Consider the following 25020-nt stretch of genomic DNA (forward strand, 5'->3'; position numbering starts at 1 on the left):
ATTGGGCAAAATACATGAATACTACACCATGGTGCAAATATAGACTTCCATAACTAATGAGGAAGGTAGTAATTGAGGATAACTGAATAATTTTGCTGGAGTGGTAAAGATCTTGACCTAGCCCTAATATTTTTCACGTGATGAAAATATCTTCTTTAGTCGATGAGGTCAATTGCAGTAAAATTTTCAGGTATAACGTTAGATTAAATGGTTAATATTGCAACATTGCAGCCATTTGAAAAGAGACAAAAAACGATGACTGATTTTGTATACCAAGAGGAGGATTTTGATGATAAAGTTAGAACACAAGTTGAGTTCTACTTCTCTGATTCCAATTTGCAAACTGATAAGTTTTTATGGAATGTTTACCAAGCTAATGATGGATGGGTTGATTTAAAGACAATTTTGACGTTCACTAGAATGAAGCAATATCGTCCTGAAACCAAAGTAATTGAAGCTTTAAAGAATTCTGATAAGTTGGTTTTATCTGCCAATGAAGAAATGATCAAAAGAAAGGACCCATTACCCGATTTGGATGAATTAAAGAGTCGTAGAAAGAAGAACACCGTTCATATTGAAGGATTCCCTAAAGATTTAACCCAAGAACAAATTGAAGAGTTCTTTGACACCAAAATTGTTAGTCAATTACCACAAGAGAAAACCGTTTGTTCTATACGTAGAATGAAGAACCGTGTGAGCCGTGAATTTTTTGGTGTTGCTGATGTTGAATTCAAGACTTTGGAAGATGCTGAATTCTTCTTAAACAAATTGGATGTTGCCTACCCTGCTGGTATCGTCGATACCAGTGAAGAATCCTTTGATAAGAAGTCCTTGTTAAAGAAGATGTCTCTTTTGACTTTCCAAGAAATGAGAGAAAGCAGAAAGCGTTTCGGAGTTAACGAAGTTACTAAAAGGAGAAACTCTTTCAACAGTAACAACAACAGAGGAGGAAAAAAGTTCAAGAAGGGTGGTAAGCCTAGAAGTGATTCCATTAAGGAGGATAAGGAAACAAAAGAACAAGAACTGACAGAAGAATCAAAGCCTGAAACTACTGAAACTAATGCTGAAACTGTACCAAAAACCACGGAAGCTAAGGAACCTGAGTCAATCACTACTGAAGCCTCTGCTTGAATAATCTCGCATTAATTTGTTAACACATATTTTATCATTAGGAACATCATCATTGAAACTGTAATTATATCCCTGGGACAATATTTTATAAGATCATAACAATACATAACAATACACATATCTCATAGTTTGAGCTCATATCGTAACTAACACGGACCACATTTCGATATTGCTTTAGCTTGCTTTAGCTTCGACACCCGAACACCTGTCAACGCGACACGAAAAAAGTAGTCGATTAAATCTTTTAATATCTCCAACCCATACTTCTGTTTCATTAAAAGGTAGTGAATCTATACCATAATGACAGTTGATAACGAGTTCCGAAAAGAAGTATCCAATAGGTTTGGGTCATCTTCATCTTTGACGGATGAAGTTTACGAAAAGATAGAAGAATTGAAATCTACATTCAACTGTTCTGTGGAAGACGTGTTTGTACAATGGGAAGCATACAACGTAACAGAAGCATTTGATGACTTAGAATTGAACATAGGAAACCTTTCACGGCTAGCGCAGTTCATGCAGACTTCCTTATCTTCAAAGAATATCAAGACCACTACCCCAGCAAGGAAGCTTAAAGACGCTAGAGTTACTCGTAATTTGAATCACGCGTCAAGTCCCTTGGGTGCAACTCCAACTCATAAGAAGCGCAAGACAGAGGCTGTTGCTTCATCTCCTAATGGTTCTGGTGCTCCTTCGTCAGTACCAGATTATTCATCACCTACGAAACCAACTGTCGAGTCACATACTATTCTTGAGACATTAAATGATACAGTTCGTTTATCCGAAGGGTATGTTCAATTACAAGAGGACGCGTCAACATCCATTAAACCTTTCCTGATGATAGCTAATTATGATGCGGCAAAATATAAGTTTCGTACGATGCAAATGAAGCTACTTGAAAGTGCTGATGTACTTGATGAGCAAATAGATAACGCAACCCAATTGTTTCAAGATGCCACTAAAAGTCCTGAAGGAGAACCCATTCAAATAAGTAACCCATGTTTACCTTCACAATTTGAAGTTTATACTTGTGGCCGTATAGTCCCAGATTCCCCAGCATATAATTTAAGTCAATCATTGAATAAGTCATCCTTATATCTCGAAACATCACGATTTACTGGAATTGGACAACGGATTCCATTGGATCTCACACAAATATCGGGGTACTCCTTTTTCCCCGGTCAAATCGTTATACTAAAAGGTAAGAATCCTTCAGGCTCCACGTTTGTTGTCTCTGAAGTGTTCCCCTTACCCAATTTACCATCTGGAGAAATGACAAGGGAAGAGGTAAACCAATACAAAGAATTATATCATCAAACAGGGTTAAAGATAGTGGTACTTTCAGGACCTTACAGTAATTCCCACTCTTTGGATTTCTCTAAATTTGAATCGTTTATGATTAAGTTAAATGACGAGATCATGCCTCATTTAGTCATTTGTCACGGTCCTTTCATTGATTTGAACAATGAATGCATTAAATCCGGTTCCATTCCATTAGAAGATGACAACAGCAAACAAAATCTCCGTAACTTGGATGAAGTCTTCACAAAGTTTATTTCTCCAATCTTCAAAAGACTTAATTCAAGAATACTGGTTGTGTTGATTCCATCAGTTAGAGATTCGGTAGCCACTCATTGTTCCTATCCTCAAGATGTATTTGATCGGAAGTCATTAGGATTACCTAAGAACGTTCATGTTCATCCTAACCCCAGTAGTTTCTCGATTAATGATGTTTTGATAGCTAATTCCAATCTTGACATCTTTAAAGATATAAAGGAGGTCTTCAGTCCAGGAGATAATGTTAGTAGTGATCGGTTTCTGAGAGTTACTAAGCACATTCTACAACAAAGACGGTACTATCCATTATTTCCCGGGTCAAAAAACAACTCCAGATTTGTACAACATAAGGATTCAACACTTTTTGATGGAGCATTAGCCACTGATTTGGTAGATATTCAACCTGGTGGATCCAATTTAGAAGTCCCCTATTTGCCATTAACAGAAGTAGGTGAAATTGCACCTGACATCATGGTTATACCAAGTGAGCTCAAATATTTTGCCCGTATTGTTGATGGAGTTGTTACTGTTAACCCTGGATCATACATTAAGCATCTGAATGAAAAAGGTAATGATAGTGGGTCGTATGCTATCATTAGTGTTGAAGCACCTTCATTAGATTCGCTAGAAGAAAGTGAAGACTCGCTCTTCTTCAAACTGGTGGACAAACGTACCAGAGTTGACTTTTATCATTCATAGTAGTAATCATCATCAAATAGCACAAGACTTTCTATAAGAAAAATTGTTTTTTGGTCGTGGGGATTGCAGTAACCTGGCTTTTGACTTACGTTTTTTGTAAACATACTGTAGCAGAGGCCATTGGAAGAAGAGCACAAGCTTGAATGCCATTAATAGTGCCTTCACTACTTGATCATCATAATGCAGAAGGTAAAATGACTGTAAGTAGACGACTTGCCTTGAGTAGTGCTAGTGGATCACCATTCAAGCTTTTTGACTACCAGATCAATGCCATTGAGAATGTTCTTACATCCATTGAACAAGGAACAAGGAAAAATGCTGTGGTATTAGCAACTGGAGGAGGTAAAACAATCGTGTTCTCTCATTTAATCCCATTACTAGAACAAAGTTCATCAAGAGGCCCAAAGACTCTTGTTCTTGCACACCGGAAAGAATTGGTGTTTCAAGCTGCTAAAACCATTAAATCTGTTAATCCTGATTTACAAGTATCTATAGATATGGCCGATAGAAAATATGATCCCGAAGCCAACGTCATAGTTGCTTCTGTACAGACTTTAGCATATAAGTCTCGATTAGAAAATTACAATCCTTTAGATTTCAAGACCTTAATATTGGATGAGTGTCACCATGCAGCAGCTAAGACTTGGAAGGAACTTCTCCGTTATTTTGGTGCAGATACCCCCGAAACAGATATAAATACCATAGGGTTCACAGCAACATATGAAAGAGCAGATGAAAAGGATCTCACTGAAATATTTGATAAGGTGGTATATCGTAGGTCTCTATATACGATGATAACTGACAAACAACTCTGTGACATACTCTTTCTTAAGGTCAAAGGACTGTATTCATTGGAACATGTTAAGTCGTACAAAGGAGATTACAGTGTATCACTGTTAGAGGAGGCAGTTAACAATACTAATAATAATACTGTTGTTGCTGATGCCTATTTACGATTGAAGAAACGGTACAATTTTAAGTCCACTATAATATTTTGTGTTGGAATTGAACATTGTAAAGCACTATGTTCGGTATTACAAAGATCAGGAGTTAATGCTCAATATGTTATAGGTGAAACGCAGCTGAAAGAAAGACAAGATATGATTAAAGACTTTCTGGAAGGGAAAATTGATGTTTTATGTAACGTCGGCGTGTTTACTGAAGGGTTCGATGTGCCTAGAATCGATTCAATTATATTGGCCCGACCCACCAAATCTCGTGTTCTTTCTCAACAAATGGTTGGTCGAGGATTAAGAAAGCATTCAGATAAGAAAGTCTGTTACGTAGCAGATGTCTGTGGGTTTGAAAGCACTATGACATCTGTATTCTCATTGCTCACACAAAGGGAGGGCGAAGATCTCAACCTAGAGATTGATGAGAAGAGGTTTACTGATTTATTTGAGGAAACTGAAAGTCGAAGAAAGAAAAAAATGGAAGGGAATGGAGGAAAACTTCTTGCTGATGATGGAAAGGCTACTAACGTTTTGCTAGATCTTACTAAAGACTTAGAAACTCTTACTATTAAAGAAGTAGGAAGCATTACTCACTTTGCAAACAAGGAGATTGGAATCAACGAGAAGGAAGAAATACATGGATATATTAGAGCACAACCAGGTAATTGGGTATGGCTAGATACTGATCTTTGGGCTCTTCGATTAACGAGCGATTTATTCGTACATTTGCTAGTCAAGGATAAGTTTGAAGTCTCTCTCAGAACCTTGAACAATCAAAGATTTAATGGAATTCATAGAATGAGAAACACAAGCGTCGAAGACAAGGGGAAATCAACCAAGAATTTAATTGAAGCGGTCGAAATTGCGCAGGCCTTTTCCAAAGATATTAAGAGATGGAGATTCCAATTCAACACATTAACGAGTGCCAAACAAGTTGATTATATCACTAATGTTCTAAAGAAAAAGATTATTAAGTTGTTTCCCACAGAAGACTCGGACTACGTAATAAAAGTCTTTAAAAAGAATCTTCAAAAGACATCTCTGGTCTTTTCTGGTAACCTTATCTTTGCCTTTCGATATTCAATTAATATTCCTGCAGTGTCGGCGATGATTAAGATGGTGATGAGAGATGATTCACAATGACATCACTAGAATATCTTTTATTTAATGTTATTATAGAAACGCATATATCCAATACTACAGCCTGAGAGAATTATTGTAGGTTTGTTACTATTGATCTATCGGTATATCTGGGTAGTGCACCTACCAAACAATGAACATAAAGTTCATAATCACCATTAAAACTAAAACACTATCGTAGTAACAGTAGCTTTGGACAGATAATGAGACTTATTCATACGGTTATTCTGTTGGTGTTTGCCGTTATTGTTTTGGCATTAGAGACTACTAACGAATTTGATTCGTTTGCGGAAACAGTGTCAAAATCGAACCACACTAATAACTGGGCTGTATTGGTGTCGACATCCAGGTTCTGGTTTAACTATAGACATATAGCCAACGTTTTAAGTTTATATCGCACAGTTAAACGGTTAGGGATACCCGATTCTCAGATCATATTGATGTTGGCAGATGATATAGCATGTAATCCAAGAAACGCATTCCCTGGAACAGTATTCAATAACATGAATCAAGCAATTGATTTATATGGAGATCTGATTGAAGTTGACTACAGAGGATATGAAGTTACTGTTGAAAATTTCATTAGAGTATTAACCAATAGATGGGATGAAGATCAACCTAGATCTAAACGGTTGCTAACAGATGAGAACTCCAACATATTTATTTATTTAACAGGCCATGGTGGTAATGAATTTTTGAAGTTTCAAGATGCCGAGGAAATAGGCTCGTATGATATTGCTGATGCCTTTGAACAAATGCATGAGAAGAAGCGATATAATGAGATTTTTTTCATGATCGATACTTGTCAAGCTAATACTATGTATGAAAGATTTTATTCTCCAAATATATTAGCAGTTGGATCTTCAAGATTAGATGAATCCTCATATTCTCATCACTCAGATTTGGAAATTGGAGTTGCTGTTATTGATCGTTTCACATATTACACATTAGAATTTCTTGAAAAATTGGATAAAAATTCCAATCTTACATTAGACAAATTATTTGATGAATATACTTTTGAAAATGTCCATTCCAATCCTGGAATTAGGACGGATTTATTCCACCGAGATCCGAAAAAGGTTTTGTTGACGGATTTTTTTGGCAATGTTCACAATGTGGTTGTTGATGTTAAAGATGATGATTTACTTTATGCAGCCAATCACAATGAAGATGGGATTAGAGTATCAGTTGCCACACCAAAGATTCAAGTCACTAATAATACTACCAGCAATAAAACAATGGGTACTCTTAAGTTTGGTTCTCGTGATAATGAAGAAAGTCAAAACTTGATAAATTTGGAACCTAAAACTATGCTGATGATCTCTTTTATTACGGTCATTGTTTTCATAGGTCTTTGGTTCGCTACAGCATTTGCTAAAGTTACTTAAGCATGACCTTGTAGATAATAAAGAGTGTTTTGTTGTGTCTTTCAGAATGTGGAGTAATCTGGTTAATCCGTCTAACCTAAACCCAAATTTCTTGTTACTTGCCTGGAAACTGGCTGACATAAGATTACATCAGCATCTAACATATAACACTTAGAATTGTACGGGTCTACATGCATTGGAATAGGGGGTGGCTCTCTGCCGCAAGTAAATTGTTTGTCGTTGAACTCGAAAGCATATTACCTTCACTTTCTTCTTCATTCCGATTCATTCCCAGTTATTTTACAGAAAAGATTACAAGAAGTAGATAAAATTATACCTAGATATGTCCATTGAGCTTCTTCATTTCCTAACTATAGAGCCTATGGCGAGGCAAGATTCAATGATCAGGCAAAGACCCTTGGAAAGTATCTCCGTCTCCTGACCTGCCATCAACTACTCTAGTCGGTAATAATTACCATGGTACTCATGAATTATCTACACATGACAATATGCTTAAGTATATTGCTACATCGTGCTTCAGTAGCGTGCTTCATGTCTGGAAGTCACCTTCTATCTTTAACGTCTGAAGGACTGGACTGTTGTTACGGCATGGCTTTTTATTCTGAACATGGCGTGCACTTGCTTTTTGAATTGGCCTGCTAATACAACAGGTAGGGAGTACTGGATCATGAGAAGGCGTTTAAGAGTAAAACCCAATACGGCTTTGCAAAAAGTTGTCTGCAAAAATGGACAAGATGGAGAAATAGGCATGATTCAATGGTATAACGCGTATAATTATCTGCTTCCTTTAGGAATTTGAAAATATAGCCAATACATATAATCTACAAGATTGATACCACAGACCTTTATAACTTTAGTAGAATTTGAATGTACCAGTAGCATTCAATAATGTTAACCGTTAATAGGTATGTGGTCAATCCACCCTACCTTCATCCAACAAACGGTGCTACCATTTGAATACTTAACGTGTGGCAGACGTTGGATTGGGATTGTGTTCAAAAGGTGGGGTACATCAATCGTCCTGTATAGCAGTAGCCATATAGTGAGCTTGATCCATACAATCGAAATGTTACTGTTTGCCACTATTGTTTTGGCATCGGAGATTACTAAAGATCTTGATTTGCGAAAACAGTTTCAAAGTCGAATCCCACTGACAGCTGGGCTGTATTGGTCTCAAAACCCAGGTTCTGGTTTAACTATAGACATATAGCCAATGTTCATGTAGCTCTTTTAAACGGTATATTATACTTTGGCAAACGTCATGGCACACAAAAGACCTTTGAAAACAATGACTGTAATGAAAGAGATAATCAGGAATGGTTTATGCTATTCAATGTAGTTCCAGGGAATAAGTTCATCTTGGATTACATGCTATATCATCTGCTAAAATCAATCTGAAGATCAGACACTATTACCATTACTGTTAATATATCAGGGAGTAAATTTAGTCACGTCTCAAGTACTTATATGCTTATCGCGCTACCACATAAATGCGTAAACTAATGGAAAAACAATAAACAAACCATTATTACAATGACCTTTTGTAACAACCCTTCTTCCTCTTCCTTGAAAACAATACTAATATGAGTCAACAAGTATCAGCTAAAGATCTCTTGACTGTCCTCTGTCTGAGGAAACTGAAACATGAAAAGCTTGCAGCCATTACAACTTTTAAGACAGTAGTCAAAAGAGCATTCATTGATATGAAAGAAGTTGATGGATATTTTGAAGCACTTCTTGAAGGTTCGAATGATCCAGATCCTGAAATCAAAAGTAATAGTTTTAATACTCTATGCCATTTGATAAGAAGAGTAGGCATGCAAGATGACAACGATTTGGTTTTACTGGAGAAGAGTCAAATTGTATTGCCAGTTATATTACTACGATTGAGTCTGTCAAAGGAAAGTAACAGAAGAGCAGCATGTAAAATTTTAGAAACTTATTGGCTATGTACTCCTCGTGCAGTTGAGAGAGCACTATTGAAGTCTTTGGAATCCATTTCAGCCTCAAACAGCACTTATAGTACTTCTAAAGGACTTGCATTGATTAATGGATTATCATTTCTTGTGGTTTCTCTTGGTTCTAAATTCCCTTTGCATCAGTATTTCCATGGCCTTATAAATTTTTTAACCAAAAGCCTGGAAACATACGATTTACCTATTTCAGACTTACTTCAAACATACTTTCAAATCGATTCTTCTCGGTCTGATATATTTATCAAATTACTTGAAACAAATATGATGCCGTCATATTACAAAGCTAAGCTTATTTCAAAATGCATTCCAAATTATATTTCTGAGATAAATAAACCTCGTAAATCAGAATTTCATCAACAATCTGAGTCACATTCCATAAATCCAGCCAATCCAAGAGTTATGACACAATTTTCAAGACTGAATTCTACTGGAAGAGTTAATTCCCTTAAATCTCAAAAAGATTTCCAATCACTATCCTATTCTAAAATAGATACGTTAAGGAAACCTCGCCCGGATTTTACATCTGGTGGCCACTCGAGATTACACACTGTGTCCTCATCAATGTCTAATAGATCAAATTCTCCAGATGTTTCCGAGGTTGAACATTCCATTTCGGATGACCTCAAATCATTTGTTCCTGAACAAACATATACTGTTAGTATGCCCAGTGAACCTTTAGATATTTCTCTGGCTGATGATTTATATCGAATAGAAGGTGAATTGGCTTCCTGCTTTGAGGGCAAAGAAACAGAGAGAAATTGGCAACAAAGAGAGCATGCAATTAATAAATGGAGATCTTTAATTAGAGGAAACGCGTGTTCCTTTGTCGATGATTTGATTCAAATATTTGGTAATGAAGCAGATGGAATTTGTAAAGGGATTCTTTCTCTTCGAACTTCCTTGAGTAACCATAGTTGCTACTTAGTGAAAGAGTTGGCTATTTTTTTGAAAGATGAGTTTGATTCTTTATATGATGCATTCATACCTACATTGCTCAAACAATGTGCCACATCCAAGAATATTACTACCACAAATGCCAATCACACTATGTGTGCAATATTTATGAATTGTGCTTTCAGTCATAAATTCTTGACAAAAGTCCAAGCAGCATCTTTTGATAAGAATGTTAATCCTCGAACCTATTCTGGCTTATGGTTGAGAATATTTCTAACCCGTTTCCATAAACATCCAGGATTTCTCAATCCTCATGGACCAAATTCCCTAACAGGGGTTGATGTCACCATGAAGACGATTACTAAATTACTCAAAGACCCTAATCCTCTGGTAAGGACTTCTGGTAAAGAATGCTTTTGGACTTTCTGCAAATATTTCCCTAATCAGGCAGATGAATTATTATCTACTTTAGACTCAAACATTGTTAAGGCAATTGGAAGATCTAAGGATTCGACAGCTCCCGAACTTCCTTCAATTAATAACCACATGAATAAGGGATCTCAACAATCAATGAGGGAGATTATTGCCGCAAAACGGAAAGAAACTCGAAGTGCTTCTCCTTTATATGCGACAACTTCAACAACAAAAGCAGTAACAAGATCTCTCTCCATACCTAGTACAACGCAACAAAATAGATTCGAGACTCAGAAACTTGTGTCTGCTAAATTGGGCCCTCCAAGAAGAATTTCTCAAGCTTCAAGTTCAGATACACACCAGAATCCACATCAAATTGCACAAACACTTCATTCTGAGCCAGTATCTAGTTCAAACTTCCCAAGTTCGCTGGAATTTAATAAACCAAAGGTCTTGGAAGAACATACCAAAGTAAACGAAATACTGTTTGAGAAAGAGGCTGATCCAATATTGAAGTTTCTCGCTTCAAGTGATGAAGAATTAATTAATGAAGGTATAAGTCTATTGAAGTTCGCCATAAAAGGTAATGAAGATTTATCTGAAGAGTTAAATAACTTGTTAACAGTGATTTCAGTTAAAAATGCTAAACTTTTAAAGCCCTTGTTCTGTGACTCCAATGTGATTCTCGAAAGATGCTCTCAGTTTTTTAGTTCAAAAGATTATTTAAGAATATGTTGTCTTTTACTTCATCCCTTTGAAAGCTACCACATTGAAGCCATAAGTAAAGCAATTGAAGTCAGTGAGCTTTTCGATGGAATTAAGCATTTATTCATCATGCTCGTGAGCTATATTGATATGGAAGATAGTGACTTGGTTATCCAGATTATTTCATTCAAATCCGTATTAGCTGAATCTCTGATAGAATTGTTAACATCGTTACTTGAGAGATTTCCTGTTACTGATGAACAATTCCGAGGACTATCGGCGATTTTGATTAAGTTTCAAGGCTTTATTTTGGACACTGATATTTATCCTTCTTATTCGAAATTAATGGTTTTACTTAAAACCATAAATCAAAAAATTCTCAGAGAAGAACTAGATCAAGTATCAAATACGGAGAAGTCAAAACTTGAAGAGATTTTAGGAAATTCAACTACTATCAGGGATATACCTAGTTTATCGGAAGAAATCACAAGAGTCAATGTGCCAACAATGATAGCTGATTTGTCTCCTGTCAAAGTTACCGAATTAACTAGAATTTTAGTTCCAAATAGTGTGAAGATGTATTTGAAAGATTCTGAACTGGAGAAACCCTCCAATAATTCTAATGTTGAGAATATGGAAATTGAACATCATACAAGCATTCATTCTACGGAAAGTACACATGAAATCCATGCTATTGCAAATGATAGAAAGACATTAATTGGAGAGCATCTGCCATTTATCAGTGAAAAGGAACAGGATTATAATATGGATGATATTGCGCAAGAAATTTCCAATTCAAATTATTCAATGGATAAGGACCAAGATGAATATATACACATCAGAAGTCCTGAGAATGATAATGCTGAGAACAATTGTATGTCAAAAAGTTCAAACATATCCTTAGAACAACAACACGAAGAAGATGATAGCGATGATGAATTGGAAGATCAACCAGATCTTGTTGAAGATTTTACAAAAGTACATATTTCTCCCATCAAAGTGAATGCTTCAGAAAGCCTGCTGTCACCAAGGAAGATTTCTCCCTTAGATAATTTTATTGAAAGAGTTGATCCGCTTAATAAATTGGCAAGCAAGAACAAACCCATACCTATTTTTGAAGATACAGAATCTTCATCAACACTTATGAAATCCAAGCAACACAGTTTCACCGACCTCAGATGGTATAATCTTCAAATGGCCAAGTTAACCTTTAATAGTTTTGCATTAGATGAGATTGAAAAGAATGATTTGAGTGTTGAAAGGTTTAAGGGGTTGTGTGAAGCATTAACCATGAAGAATATAAGTGGGAAGCAAATATTGATTTTGTTAAACTACATGCAAGATGCTAGTACATTGGGTGATTTCAATGAATACTTTAGAGCCAGTGGTAAATCGCAATTGGCTAGGAGTTTATTCAAATTCTTAGAGTCACCAAGAGATTTACCATTAGCCAAGATTCAAAGTGGTTTAATTATTATCAAGCTGTTATTAATTCATGGACATGCCATTGAACTTGAACGATTATGGTATGTTTTATTGCTGGTTTCCACCAGAACCAAATCAGCATGTTGTGAATTAACTGTGGCATTAAATGAAGTGTTCGACGAAATGCTTGAAAATAATAAATATAATGAATTGGATCTTTTTAGCTGTCTAGTGGGATCTATTCAGAATTCAGAATATGGTGACTTCACCACTATATTCATTTTGGAATCGTTATCTAAAGTATTAGATTCAAATACTTTCAATAAAAACGTCACTGAGAGTTTGATTATTACTATAGATCAAGCATTAAGACGGTATTTAAGTCATAGAATGGTTGACATCAGAAGGCTTGCAATTGTTTTCTATGCCAAGCTAATAAGATTGGCCATAGCTTTGAAAGGGAATGGAGATCAAAGTCCGCTTGGTATAATGAATTCTATCTTACCCCAGCTTACATTTACAGAGAGGAAATTGGTAGAATATTATAGTGGTTAATTTTAAGGTTATAGTAATGATAATATTAGGAATAATGGGTTGAGTGATTGTCCATTTAAAAATTTAAAGGAGAGTATAAATAAACAATGTAGCCAAACCGATGCCATAATATCATTTAAGCTTTGTATCAGAAGCAGAAGAATCAGGTGTTGCAATCATCAATTCATTATTAGTGTCATTAGCAATTGAGGATGATGCTGCATTTGCTGCTTGATTTCGAGTCTTTGCAATTTTGGATTGAACAACATCTTCAAGAGCCATAGCCTTCTTCTCCAATTTACCAAATGATGATGATGATCTCGTGGTTTCAGACTTCTTCATGATAGCACCTCCTCCTGAGCCTATAGATCGTGATTGTTGTCTCTTTGCTGTAGGCACAGATAGTAGTTGAGATTGAGATTGAGATTGAACTGTTCTATTCTTCTTTTGACCATTCCCAGGCTCTTGAGATTGAAGTCCTCCAGGTTGTCCAGAGCGATACCCAGAGTTTGCGGACTGGGGGACGTATTTAGTCATGGGTGAAGAAACCATGTATGGATTATGATAATCTCCATCATATACCAAGTACGGTTGATTCATGGGAACAGATAGATAAGGATCTGCTCCATGTGATGGATAAGCTGAGGGAGGATACATTGGGGTCACAGGCACTGCCATTGGCCATACTTCTTGTTCTGGATAAAGACCTTGGGGGTCATTTCTTTGATCTTGTTGATGAAACTTTCTCTTCGTCAGTGGTTCATATTCGTGCTTAACATGTGTGTCTTGGGGATAAGATGATGTTGATGCACCTGTTGCTGATTGCTGCTGTTGCGAGGGTTGCAGCAGAGTACTATATTTGGGGAATGATGTTTGGTACTTGGCAGAAACCGGGTATTGGGGATAGTCTGAGGAATAAGGAAAGTAGTAGGAATATTTGGAAGCTGAAGGTGGTGGATGATATGCTAATTGTGGACCCACTATACCAGCAGTTGGAGGTGGTTGCATATACATAGGCCCCCCTCCAGCATCAATTGTGGGAGGCAAAGGAGGTGCCTTTAACGGTACTGTTTGCTCTATTAGATATTCTTCATTGAAAACTAATTTAGTTGTTGGAGTCGTGGATCCGTTGAATAGTATAGATGGATCAACAACAAAGTCAATGGGTTTATCATCTGGTATACCTGTTGGATATATTGAGTATTGGAAGTTGGGATCAAATTGAATATAATCATCGTTATTAGTTGGGTTTTGGAAGTAATCCAAAGGGAAATCATCTTCATCTTCATCAGATTGTTTGAAATGAGCTGGAGTTTCTTGGCCCAAGAATTCATAATTTTCTGAATTATTATTATTAGTAGTATTATTGAACTCTGAAACTGGCCCTTTGGCTAAGGCATAAGGTTTATTATTATGATGGTTATGATTATTATTATTATTATGATTATAATGGCTATTATTATTGGGGATACCACTATAAGATGATGATTTATCTGATATTAAAGGCATTGACATATTTGTCGTATTTGATGGAGGACCACCACCATTTGAAATAGTTACCGTTGCAGGAGTTTGAATATCTCTTTTATATTTGGCATTCTGAGCTTTTAAATGTTCTTCTAATTGATTCAAAAATGGTTTATCCTCGTCATAAGAAAACAGTAATGCTGGTTCATTTACTGCCACGGTGGTTGCCTTTTGACCCAATTTTTCTTTTTTCAAATCTCTATCTAAGGCATCAGCAGTTAATTTATCATGTGGAACATTAAACCAAAAAAATACCTTCTGTTTCTTTTGAGTTCTAAGACATGAATTTTTAAATAAAAACTCCAAAAATTCTGATCTTGGAGCTTCTAATATTGCATCTGTACCAATTTTCAAGTTTCTTAAATCTGAAAATATTCCTTCTTCAAATTTCTTTCTATCAATAATCTTTCTCCCAAAATGTTCAAATTTATAAACAATACATCTGACAATATCAGTCCCAGTAATAAAATACAAGTTATTCCAAAACACACACAGCACAAAGCCTTCATCGTGATTCAAATAATATCTTCTAATTACTTGATTTTCATGCCAATTTGCTGGGGCTGTGGCTAGGAAGAACTTTAAATCTTCAATTAGTCGAAGGGACTCCAGAATATCTGGTGAAGACCCACTTCGTTGGGTTATAGGTTTCTCACCCCCCGTTGAATCCACCATCGTAGTGGATTCACCCTGAATTGAAGACATTTTCTCGACAACAGCAGTTGGTTGGTAATATTCTAAGGCTGTATTAATCAAATAAAGTTTGAATCAAGTGCGTGTGTTTCACTATTAGTATCAAAATTCTGCTAGCCGTTTGAGTTTGTAAACACCGTTTCAGGGCACGAAAAACGCGAAACGGAATCCTGGCAAGAGTGACGACGATGATGGATTGATTGATTGCAAAAGAGACGAGGACGATTGGTGCGCAATGTAAGATATACGACTGTCACTGACGTAATGTAATGTAATGTGATGTGATGTGATGTAAGCAAAAGATTAATCAGAGCCTAAACGTAATTGATGTTTGAATCCAGTGGGACGTTAAATATTTTGATTGATTTCTTAAAAGTAGCCCTATTGATAAAGAAACAGCTATCCTCAACAAAGATCCAATGAAAGAAGTAGATTGAATACTAATATAATGGAATTCAAAAAGGTACGAATTTGTAAAGTTCCTTGATGAAATGAGGATTAGATATCCTTTGACGACGATACCAATAAGGGCACAACCCGACAGCAATGAACGATGGTTACAAGTTTTTGTGACGATCGTAGGTTGTCACGGCTACTGCAGATATTCTATCGCCCTATGTTTGTATCTGCCACTTGAATAAATTAGGCGTCTTTGCCTGCTTTTCTCCTGAAAGGGTTCAGTCTAGATCGATTTCGGGTAACTGATGGCACTGCACAGAACCCTTGATTAAGTACTGAATTATTTGAATTACTTGGTTTAGTCTAGACTTTAGTACTCGAACAAAAACTGAAACTTCAAAGTTACAGATTTACCAGGACTGGTTCGATATATATATACCTATATTCTCGTTGGCCAATGTGGTAAACCGTGCTCTGCATTTATTGGATTAATGAGGATATAATTCTTACTGGTAACAATTAAAATCTCCTCTTGTGTTGCCTAACACATCCTTGATGTAAAAACCTTATTTGAAACAATCTTGGTAATACATGTGTTTCAGCTAGGGGGAAATATCTAAACTTGAAACATGGCTTTACACGATCAAAAAATAAAGAAAAGGAGAGATTAAGTCTGGTCGTGTCACTTGCCTTTAGTTACCTTTGGTTACCATCTGAAAGTTCATCTAACATGCTACAAAAGGTTAGATATAAACCTATGTCATTGCTATATTTGAATTAATGTCCTACGTTGGAAACCTGTACATACACTCAATGATTATATATCTGCCATAAATGTATATGAAAATGATTATGCAGCTTCATAGTATTCGTTATCTTTTCATTGCCACAAAAGTTTATTTTCTCGCAACCAGCATAAAATGAGACAAGACCTTCTTGGGATTCTAACACATTGGAAACCGGCCTCAAACCTAATTTCTTAAGTCCTCCTTATCAGTATCAATAGATGTGTTGAACTGGGCTTTTCAATGTTCACTTTGGGGTGAACATATCAGTATTGTTTCCGGTAGAGATTTATGGATGTTCAAATGTAAGTTTATGCACAGCAAATTTAAACACCGTTGTTAGTTAACTAAACCATGATATATAGTATGGCGTATACTTTTTCAATTTGTTGTGATAAGATCGTATTTGCATTAATGTGTGACCCTACGTATGCTCTGCTGGGCTTTCCTTAGCTTTTGAGGTTACTATGTTCGCACACAATCTTGTTATGACTTCCTCGATAACCTGAGCAGAACATAATCAACCATATAAGTAGCAGCAGTAAGTTTAAATACAAATCTTAGTTCTTAATTCTACTCGATTTTTTTCCATCACTAGCCATAATGGAGAAACCTCAAATAACTTTACCATCTTTCAGTAGTCTATTGGTTCTGCTACAAATACAAGAATCACCACCATTTAATAGCAATGTCTTTGGATTTCAAGCCTCCGAAGAATGCATATTCAATTATATCACTTACTTTACCTCAACTTTGGATATATATACTGGAATACTAAAACAGTTTGAAAATGATGTGCTAGGTATCCTGTCTGAGTCTCAACCTCAAAGTGAACCTCAAAGCCGAGTATTAACGGGGTTGGATTTCAATAACCGTCCACTCTACACAACATCAACAAAGTTGAGAAAATTGGCACTTACTATACCTGATTCAGCTTATAAAAACATATTGGATTCGACCCTCCTGTTCAGTCACATATTAAAACAGATGGAATCCATTAAGGAACATGAACGTTCAAGACAAAGTAGTATCTCCGAAGAAAATAAAAATGCTTCTCAATCTTCACCTGCAAGCTCACCATCTAAAAGTTTAGTTGAGAGGAGTCCATCCACATCTCCGGAATCAGTTACCAACAAAAATACATTGCTGGTGCTGCTGCCTACTAATCTGTCGCTTGCTAACGTTGGTTCATCTCGAGAATCATTTTCGCAGCCAAAACCTGCAGCCATCCCACAATCAAATGCTCCTACAGTTATAGAGAAAAATTCTCCGCCAAAACCTGATATAAGGATCTATAAAAAAGAGTCAAAGGAAGTCTCCAGGCATAAAAGTCGTATATCTCGAAAGAAGTACACTGCCAGTTGTATTCACTGTGGAACTAGTTCCACTCCCGAATGGAGACGAGGAGCGGATGGATCCAGAACATTGTGTAATGCGTGTGGGTTATTCTACTCTAAGTTAAGAAGGAAATTTGGGAAGCATTCAGAGTTTGGAGAACCTGTCGCAAGGGATATAATGGCTTATTTAAAGTACCAAGGACAATGTTTAATGAGAAACGTACCTGAATTCAGTGAAGCCCGTGAGATTCTAAGGAAATATCATTCAACGATAACTAATGCTACAATAACTAATAATACTGAAAATAGTAATAATAATAGTCGTGAGCATTCATAAAGGAAACTGATATGGTGGTTATATAGCAAATAATACTAGAAAGCAGATAGCCATTTTACATCTTTAATAATGTAAAAGAAAAAGAGTAATCGTATGTAACTTTGGGGCGATGCCTAAATTGCCAGCATGTCACCTCTTAATCATTATAATCACTCCAATCACGCTTCTCACGCGCCCCCCATTCAAACTCCTTGCCGAAAATACCTTGAGAATCAACAACTTCCATCCCATTATGTCTACGACTTGGCTGTAAAGGAGAAACTGGGGGTGGCTGCGAATGGGATTGACTTTGGGTCTGACCTTGACTTCGTGTATGTCCATGTTGTGGAGATGGGGAATAAGAAAGATGTTGAGATTGGTGTAAATGGATATTCCCATGTGGTTGGGAAGATGGACCAGATCTGCCTCCCATCAAAGAAGAACTTAAAGGCGTGGTTTCAGAATTTCTCATAGGTACCTTTGATCTAGAATTTCCCCCTACCTCGAATGGATACAGTGGTAAGCTGGAGATGCTTGAGTTAAGACTGGAATACCCATTATTCAGTTCACCATTTATAGCTGAAGTAATAGAAGCAGCAACCGCTCCTGAATGAGATCCCCTTCTAAAAGGAGGAACATATTTACCTGTACTGTTGGCGGCAGAACCACAAGCTGTACCATCAATTGTGTGAATACTACCTGGTCCCACCTCAACTGGGCGGCTGGTGTGCAGCTCGTGCTGATCTTGTAGATGCTGTTGTTGTTGTTGTGAGGTTCCACTACCATTTAATTGGGCCAAACCACTTGAATATCTCCGATTTATTTCATTAGTAGTTCCATTAGCACTCAGGGGGGGGTGTAAAGTTTTTCCTATGGAGGTACCACTTCTCTGACTACTATTTGCACTGCTGGTATAATCAATAGTCATGGCAGAGTATAATGGCGACTTATAAGCCATGCGCTTTTGATTGGAGTTGAATGACATGGGATAGTGTGGCTCGTTTCCTGTTAGTGTTGCTGAGCCATGAGGACCCATTCCAGAACCTGGATGAACGTTGGTATTCATACCATGCGTAGTAGAATCTTCAAAATCTTCTTCAAGGTGGAAGACCTCATCATCAAGAGACAAATCATCTATGGTTTCGGTCAAAGGTCCAATATTAGGAGACTTGGCATAATTAGGTGATCTCAAGAATGGTGGTATATATCTTCCTGTACTTGTAGCCAATGATGAAGTATTGCTTGCGATTGCATTCGCTGGTGACTGGACAATAGGTAAACTGTTTTTACGAGCCTTATTATTGGCATGGGTGCCAACAGCAGCAACGCTTGGACTTTGACCGTGGTGACCAGCAAAGCCAATGGTGGGAAGAGAGTTCCCTCCATTTACGGAAGTAATGGACTTCCGCTTAAATTGGCTCGAAGAAGCTGTTCCAGTTGCTGTTCCGAGAGTACCATTCTGTTTGGAGTATTGCCTGTTTTTATTTTTACCACTATTGTAGCCATAGCTGTTACCACCCCCATTGACGTTGTTAGAATTACCTTGACGTCCAGAACCATAATGATGATTATGCGAATGATTATGATTGTGGCTATGACCATTGGAATGGTGACTATGATTATTATTGTAAGACTTGTTCTTCTTCCAATTATGTCTATTCCGTGATTGATAGCCATTTCCATTTCCATTACCAACCCGAGGAGCTGGCTTCCACTCTGATTGACCATTTTGTTTAAATCCATGGTATTTATCAATGTACAAGCTTGCAACAGATTTAGGAGTGAAAAAGTCTTCTCTATTGAAACGGGAGTAAGATCCAGCACTGCTTGGGGGAACGGTAGCACCTACTATACGACTACCAGCATTGGCTTGAGCATTGTAGGAAGCAACACCAAATGGTTTTCTTGTATTTCTGAATTTTGCATGAACACCACCAATAGGAATTGGTCTTAACCTAGTGGTATCTGAAAGCAATGCATCTGCTCTTCTGTTGTGGGGTGGTACGGAAACACCATCCAGATTGTTAGCAGACGACTTTGATACCGATGCCTGGCCTTCACCCTCAGATGTCGTAGGAGTTGAATTGATTAATTCCTTATCAAGAACAACCTTGAAGAATTTAGCTGAAGGCTCTTCTGAAGGTGCCTCCACTGAAATATCAGCGAAAGCAACATGATCCGCAGTTGAGGCGGTTGATGATGTTTTGATAGAACTGGTAGTTCCTGGAGCATTAATAATTTCCTTAGTACTACTAATGTCAACTGGTTTCTTCTGAGGAACTGATTCTGAAGACTGAGGAATCTTTTGCAAACTTGGTGACTGCACAGAGATTGGAGGAATAGTAGCCAACTCGGTCTCGGGTTCAGGATTTTGCTTCATTTCCTCACTTGCATTAAAACTTGAAGACGTTGGACTATTTGATCCAGTCATCATAGCTGTTGCATTGATAGGTGTCTTAACTGGTTCTAAAGATTTGAGATTTGCCCCTTCAATTCTTTCCATGATACTTACACGAATAGGAGAAAGATTTAAACCGCACAGAGGCTTGAAAAAAGCTTCACCATCAGTGTTCATATCGTCATCATCTTCAAATTCGAATTCATAATCTTCCTTGTCTTCTTCATCGTATTCAGAACCCCAATTTTCTTCATCAATTGTGAAATATTTGATTCTGTCCAATTCATACTTCAAATTTGACAAATCTCTGTTATTAGGATCAATATTAAGAGAATACCTAAGAATCAGAAACATATCGTAAGACATACTTGAGAAGAAATCAAAGAGTGCCTCTCTATTGCTAACGAATTGAAGGAACCGCTTATCTGTAGTGTTTGCAACTTGGAAAGGATTTTTATGGAAGACAACTGTCAAAAGAATAATCCCAACAGACCAGATATCAACTTTGCAAGCATCATAACTTTCAATATTATGATCAAATAATTCTGGAGCCATATACCGTTCAGAACCAATTTCAAATTCGCTTTTATCAGTAACAATTCTACTTGTTGTTGCTAACCCCCAATCACAAAGTTTAATGGACCAATCTTCAGCTATAAGAATGTTTTCTGGTTTCAAATCTCGGTGGTAAACACCCCTAGAATGGCAATATTCCAAACCCGAAAGTATCTGATGGAAGACATCCTTGATATCTTGTGATGTAGTGGGGCCATTACCATTTTGAATAGCTTCATACAAATCACCTCTGGAGCAGTATTCCAACACAAGACAACTATCAAAGTGATCGTATAAGGAAACTATGTTGGGGTGAATACCAAGGATATCATGTATCCTTATTTCTTTGAATGCTTCATCCCGAAGGGTACGCAAAACAGCACTCTTTGACTCGGCAACCTTTTTTCCCTTTATATTCTTGTTGTCAGAGGTTGAAGATACACGAGAAGAGGATGTTGAATCTGCGGAAATTCTTGATGAAGAGGTAGCTGAAGATGACGAGTAAGTGGCATCATCAGATATAATTCTTGATTTGGATGTATTGTAGTCAACAGGATAAATGAACTTGACGGCCACTAAGTTTGAAGAGTTTGACTTAGCTAGCGTATCCTTCGCAAGCGACACAAGTCCATACGAACCTTCACTGATATCTTCAACTTTCTTGTATCTGTTATTGAGCAAAGCGCCCTGGTTATAGTCCTCGTATGTATCCATGTTAATGATCTTGAGTGTATTCTATTACTCAAATTCTTGTCTATTTTTTTGGATTTTGTGAATGCTTGGATAAGAGAATGTCTTCGTTAATGAAATGCAATACAGAATGGATGGAGGGATTGAAGAAAGATGTATGGATGGGATGAATGGAAGAATGGAAAAAAGATGGATGGAAGATGAACGGTTGCAAAGATACAAAGATGAAACTATCGGAGGGAAAGAATGAAAAAGTTTGTAAGACTAATGGGAAGGTTGATAGTGTATATGAATGAAATCAGTGAAATAGTTATTGTATGCTGGACTTTCAGTAAATGCAAGGTAACAGATCAGGTTAATACATAAAGGATATCAAAAAGCAAAAAATAAGGAATAATAATAAATATAGCGATATTATATCTAATACCACCTAACAAATATTTGGATCAGCTGGCAGAATCGTCCAAAGACTCTTATATAATTTTCTGTCCAACACAAGAGACTTCTGTTAATGGCGATGATTTCTCTCGGTGCCACACAAAAAGCGTACGTTTAGACAGGTGTAGTATAGATGTTCTCAGATTCACTCTATGTACACACTGTTACTTCTTGCCACTTGTCAGGTAGTATTCTATTAGGAGGTCCCAACGGAAAAAGCACTGATGTTCAAGTGATTTTTTTCTCACTACTCTGTGCGGACTTTGGGATTGTGGAGAAGAGTTGAGGACACTACACAAGAGAGAGACAAAAGAATTGGATCTGGAATGTGCTAGTAAAATATTTGGCTAAACAAAGCAATGTCGCACAAGAAGAAAATAATAAAGGTTGAACTTAAGTGATTGAATGATGTAGTCAGTGTTATTTTACAGTAGTTGTTGGGTGGTGCTGTGATTTGGGATGTAGTGTCGTGTGGCGTGGTATATTCTGGATTTATTATACTGTACAGAATGAGAGTTTACCGTACGGTTTAAATGATCTCCATCAATGTTGGGCTCCTTAAGATCCAAGGCATCAGCAACAATACAACTGCGTTTTATGTTTACTTCGTGTAACCTTGTTGTAAACCCTAAGAATATTTAGGGAGTGATAAATAGGAGATTTTGTTCCAGTATGACGTAAGCCTTCCTTGGCCAGTATGCGTTCAAGTATATACTCCAGCTATGATTTGACGTTTATTTACTACTTACTAACAGGGAAATTGCCAAATGCGATCAAAACATGGCTCTAATCATCAAATTTCCTATTCGGCGTTCTAGTATATATTCAGTCTTAACGCTACCACGTTACATTTGAATGATCTCATTATTGGGGCTAGTGCTGGTTAGGATGTTTGTGGTGGTACGGCATATTCAATTGCTCGTGATGTAATGTCCAAAGAGTCATGTTGGTCCGCGCACGGTTTTATTTTCGAATGAATCATTACGACAGTGGAAAATCATCGAATGGGGCGGGTAACCCAGGGTGATTGAACCATAGTCGAATATCGTAGTTTATAAACACTTGTAAAGTGACTGACAACTATCAGTCGTACAACTAGACAATCAACAATTTAACAACTAATCAATCATTCAGACACCCCAATTTCACTTCAATGGGCAACAAACTCAATCTAATGGCCCCAATCCGAAACCCTAAAATAATAATGCATTGGTTCTCTGATTGATTGTTACAAGATCAATTGGATTGTATTGAGATTATATATGGATATACTGCTAGGTTAGAGGATGATTCTAGTATCATTTCTACCTCTTCTGTACTCATCTGCTCACCATACTACCCACCATGCTTCGTAGAACACTATTGGTTGGTACACTACTATATCCTAGTTTTGATGTACATTTTAAATCTTTAAGCAACCACTCAAACCATTATTGATAGCATTTGACCAATAAAACCTTGACCATGGAATTAAATGAACAGATCCCAATGTTTCTTGCCGTTACTGGCACAGAAGATGAGGCCGTGGCAAAGCAGTTTTTGACGCTAACCAATAACGATTTGGAGTATGCAGTGACTCTTTACATGGAACAGCATCCACCTGGCTCACTGGATCCTTCAACTAGTGGGAGTGTAGAACCTGGAAATGGCCCTTCAGATGAAGATCTTGCTCGACGTTTACAAGAAGAAGCATATCAAGGAAGCAATAGCGTACGAGAAGCTGATGCTTCAGTTCATCGTCACGAGACATTGGTGGAGGATTATGGTTGGGGGAGACCTCATGGAGGATTTGGTGGATCTCAAATCGCCACTGATCGCCCACAAGATATATTTGGACGTGGTCGTGTTGGTGTTTTCAACCAAAGATTTGATGATGATGAAACAGATTTCTACGAAGCTCGTGACAATTACAAGGATGATTCAGGTGATGATGACAGTGATAATGAGTATAATAACGATATTGATCACGATGATGATGATGATGATGATGATGATGATGACGACATAATTGTTATTGATTCAGATGATGAAAATGATGAAATCAGTACCAGAAGAGCTCCATTGTCACGCAGAAGACGAGCCAGAGACAACCGAATGTCTGAATTGACATCAACTCAAAGAAGATTAGCTGATTTATTCCGTCCGCCTTTTGATATCATGAAAAAGGTGAGTTTAGACACAGCAAAGAGTTTAGGAAAGGAAGATAAAAAATGGATCTTAGTTAACGTTCAAGACTTTAGTGAGTTTGCATGTCAAGTAATGAATCGAGATTTCTGGTCGAATTCACAAGTTAAGCGTTGTGTTAAAGAGAACTTTATATTTGTTCAATATCAACATGATTCACCTAATGGAATTAACTATGTGAATTTTTATCATCCTGAAGGATATCCTCACCTTGCCATTTTAGATCCATTGACAGGTGAAAGAGTTAAGAAATGGCCTGAGGGTATTGTACCTGATCCATCCTCGTGGTTGGAAGATGTGAGTGGATTTTTAAGTGAGTTTAGTCTTCAACCTGATTCACAAAATCCTATGGTTAGTCATGAAGTTAAATTCGATCCAGGGAAATTGACTGAAGAACAACAAATCGAGTATGCCATGAAACAACTGATCATGGACTCTAAAGGTAAATCAGAAGATTCAGCCATTGACCTAGACCTGGACGAAGATGCCTTTGGTAGCGATCACGAAGAAAATAATAGAACAGACGGTAATGAGTTCAATGATTCTTGGGATAAGATCTTAGCACAAGATCATATAGAACCTTCAACAGGTGTTACCACTCGTATACAATTTCGGTTCCCCAATGGGAAACGAGTTATACACAAGTTTGCTCTTGAAGATGAAATTTCAACAATTATCAGTTGGTTGAAATACCTTGTTAATAACGCAGAAGCTATCGAGTATGGAATAAATGGTAAGTTTGCTGTTTCTAATGCATCCAATCGTGAGTTCAAGCTATTGGAAAACTTAAACATGAGTATCAATGACGCCAATTTAAAGAACTCCAGTATTTTGATAGAGCAAGAGTAAATAAATAACGTCGTCACATTTTCATTACTAATT

General features: G+C 37.0%; 8 protein-coding genes across 8 annotated transcripts; 6 read left to right on the forward strand and 2 right to left on the reverse strand.

The window, feature by feature from the left end:
- Positions 1-207: 207 nt before the first annotated feature.
- On the forward strand, positions 208-1131 carry LHP1 (Lhp1p; the record flags this gene model as incomplete). Its single annotated transcript, XM_043194542.1, has 1 exon — positions 208-1131. The coding sequence occupies one exon, from the start codon at positions 208-210 to the stop codon at positions 1129-1131; it is 924 nt and encodes a 307-aa protein (XP_043050866.1).
- A 300-nt stretch (positions 1132-1431) lies between these two features.
- On the forward strand, positions 1432-3387 carry POL12 (DNA-directed DNA polymerase alpha subunit; the record flags this gene model as incomplete). Its single annotated transcript, XM_043194543.1, has 1 exon — positions 1432-3387. One exon carries the CDS (start codon positions 1432-1434, stop codon positions 3385-3387), a length of 1956 nt encoding a protein of 651 aa, XP_043050867.1.
- A 194-nt stretch (positions 3388-3581) lies between these two features.
- KQ657_003849 (DEAD/DEAH box helicase) lies at positions 3582-5483 on the forward strand (the record flags this gene model as incomplete). Its single annotated transcript, XM_043194544.1, has 1 exon — positions 3582-5483. The coding sequence occupies one exon, from the start codon at positions 3582-3584 to the stop codon at positions 5481-5483; it is 1902 nt and encodes a 633-aa protein (XP_043050868.1).
- Positions 5484-6038: 555 nt separating this feature from the next.
- Positions 6039-6868, forward strand: GPI8 (GPI-anchor transamidase; the record flags this gene model as incomplete). Its single annotated transcript, XM_043194545.1, has 2 exons — positions 6039-6043; positions 6082-6868. The coding sequence occupies 2 exons, from the start codon at positions 6039-6041 to the stop codon at positions 6866-6868; spliced, it is 792 nt and encodes a 263-aa protein (XP_043050869.1).
- A 1583-nt stretch (positions 6869-8451) lies between these two features.
- Positions 8452-12837, forward strand: STU1 (uncharacterized protein; the record flags this gene model as incomplete). The annotated part of the gene is made up of 1 exon (XM_043194546.1): positions 8452-12837. One exon carries the CDS (start codon positions 8452-8454, stop codon positions 12835-12837), a length of 4386 nt encoding a protein of 1461 aa, XP_043050870.1.
- A 111-nt stretch (positions 12838-12948) lies between these two features.
- On the reverse strand, positions 12949-15018 carry CPH1 (homeodomain family transcription factor; the record flags this gene model as incomplete). The annotated part of the gene is made up of 1 exon (XM_043194547.1): positions 12949-15018. One exon carries the CDS (start codon positions 15016-15018, stop codon positions 12949-12951), a length of 2070 nt encoding a protein of 689 aa, XP_043050871.1.
- A 3012-nt stretch (positions 15019-18030) lies between these two features.
- KSP1 (putative serine/threonine protein kinase) lies at positions 18031-21540 on the reverse strand (the record flags this gene model as incomplete). The annotated part of the gene is made up of 1 exon (XM_043194548.1): positions 18031-21540. One exon carries the CDS (start codon positions 21538-21540, stop codon positions 18031-18033), a length of 3510 nt encoding a protein of 1169 aa, XP_043050872.1.
- Positions 21541-22463: 923 nt separating this feature from the next.
- Positions 22464-24987, forward strand: KQ657_003854 (uncharacterized protein; the record flags this gene model as incomplete). Its single annotated transcript, XM_043194549.1, has 2 exons — positions 22464-22481; positions 23395-24987. The coding sequence occupies 2 exons, from the start codon at positions 22464-22466 to the stop codon at positions 24985-24987; spliced, it is 1611 nt and encodes a 536-aa protein (XP_043050873.1).
- Positions 24988-25020: the final 33 nt, after the last annotated feature.

The sequence above is a fragment of the Scheffersomyces spartinae genome (assembly GCF_019049425.1).
Source record: "Scheffersomyces spartinae strain ARV_011 chromosome Unknown scaffold_4, whole genome shotgun sequence".
NCBI classification, from domain to species: domain Eukaryota; kingdom Fungi; phylum Ascomycota; class Pichiomycetes; order Serinales; family Debaryomycetaceae; genus Lizanozyma; species Lizanozyma spartinae.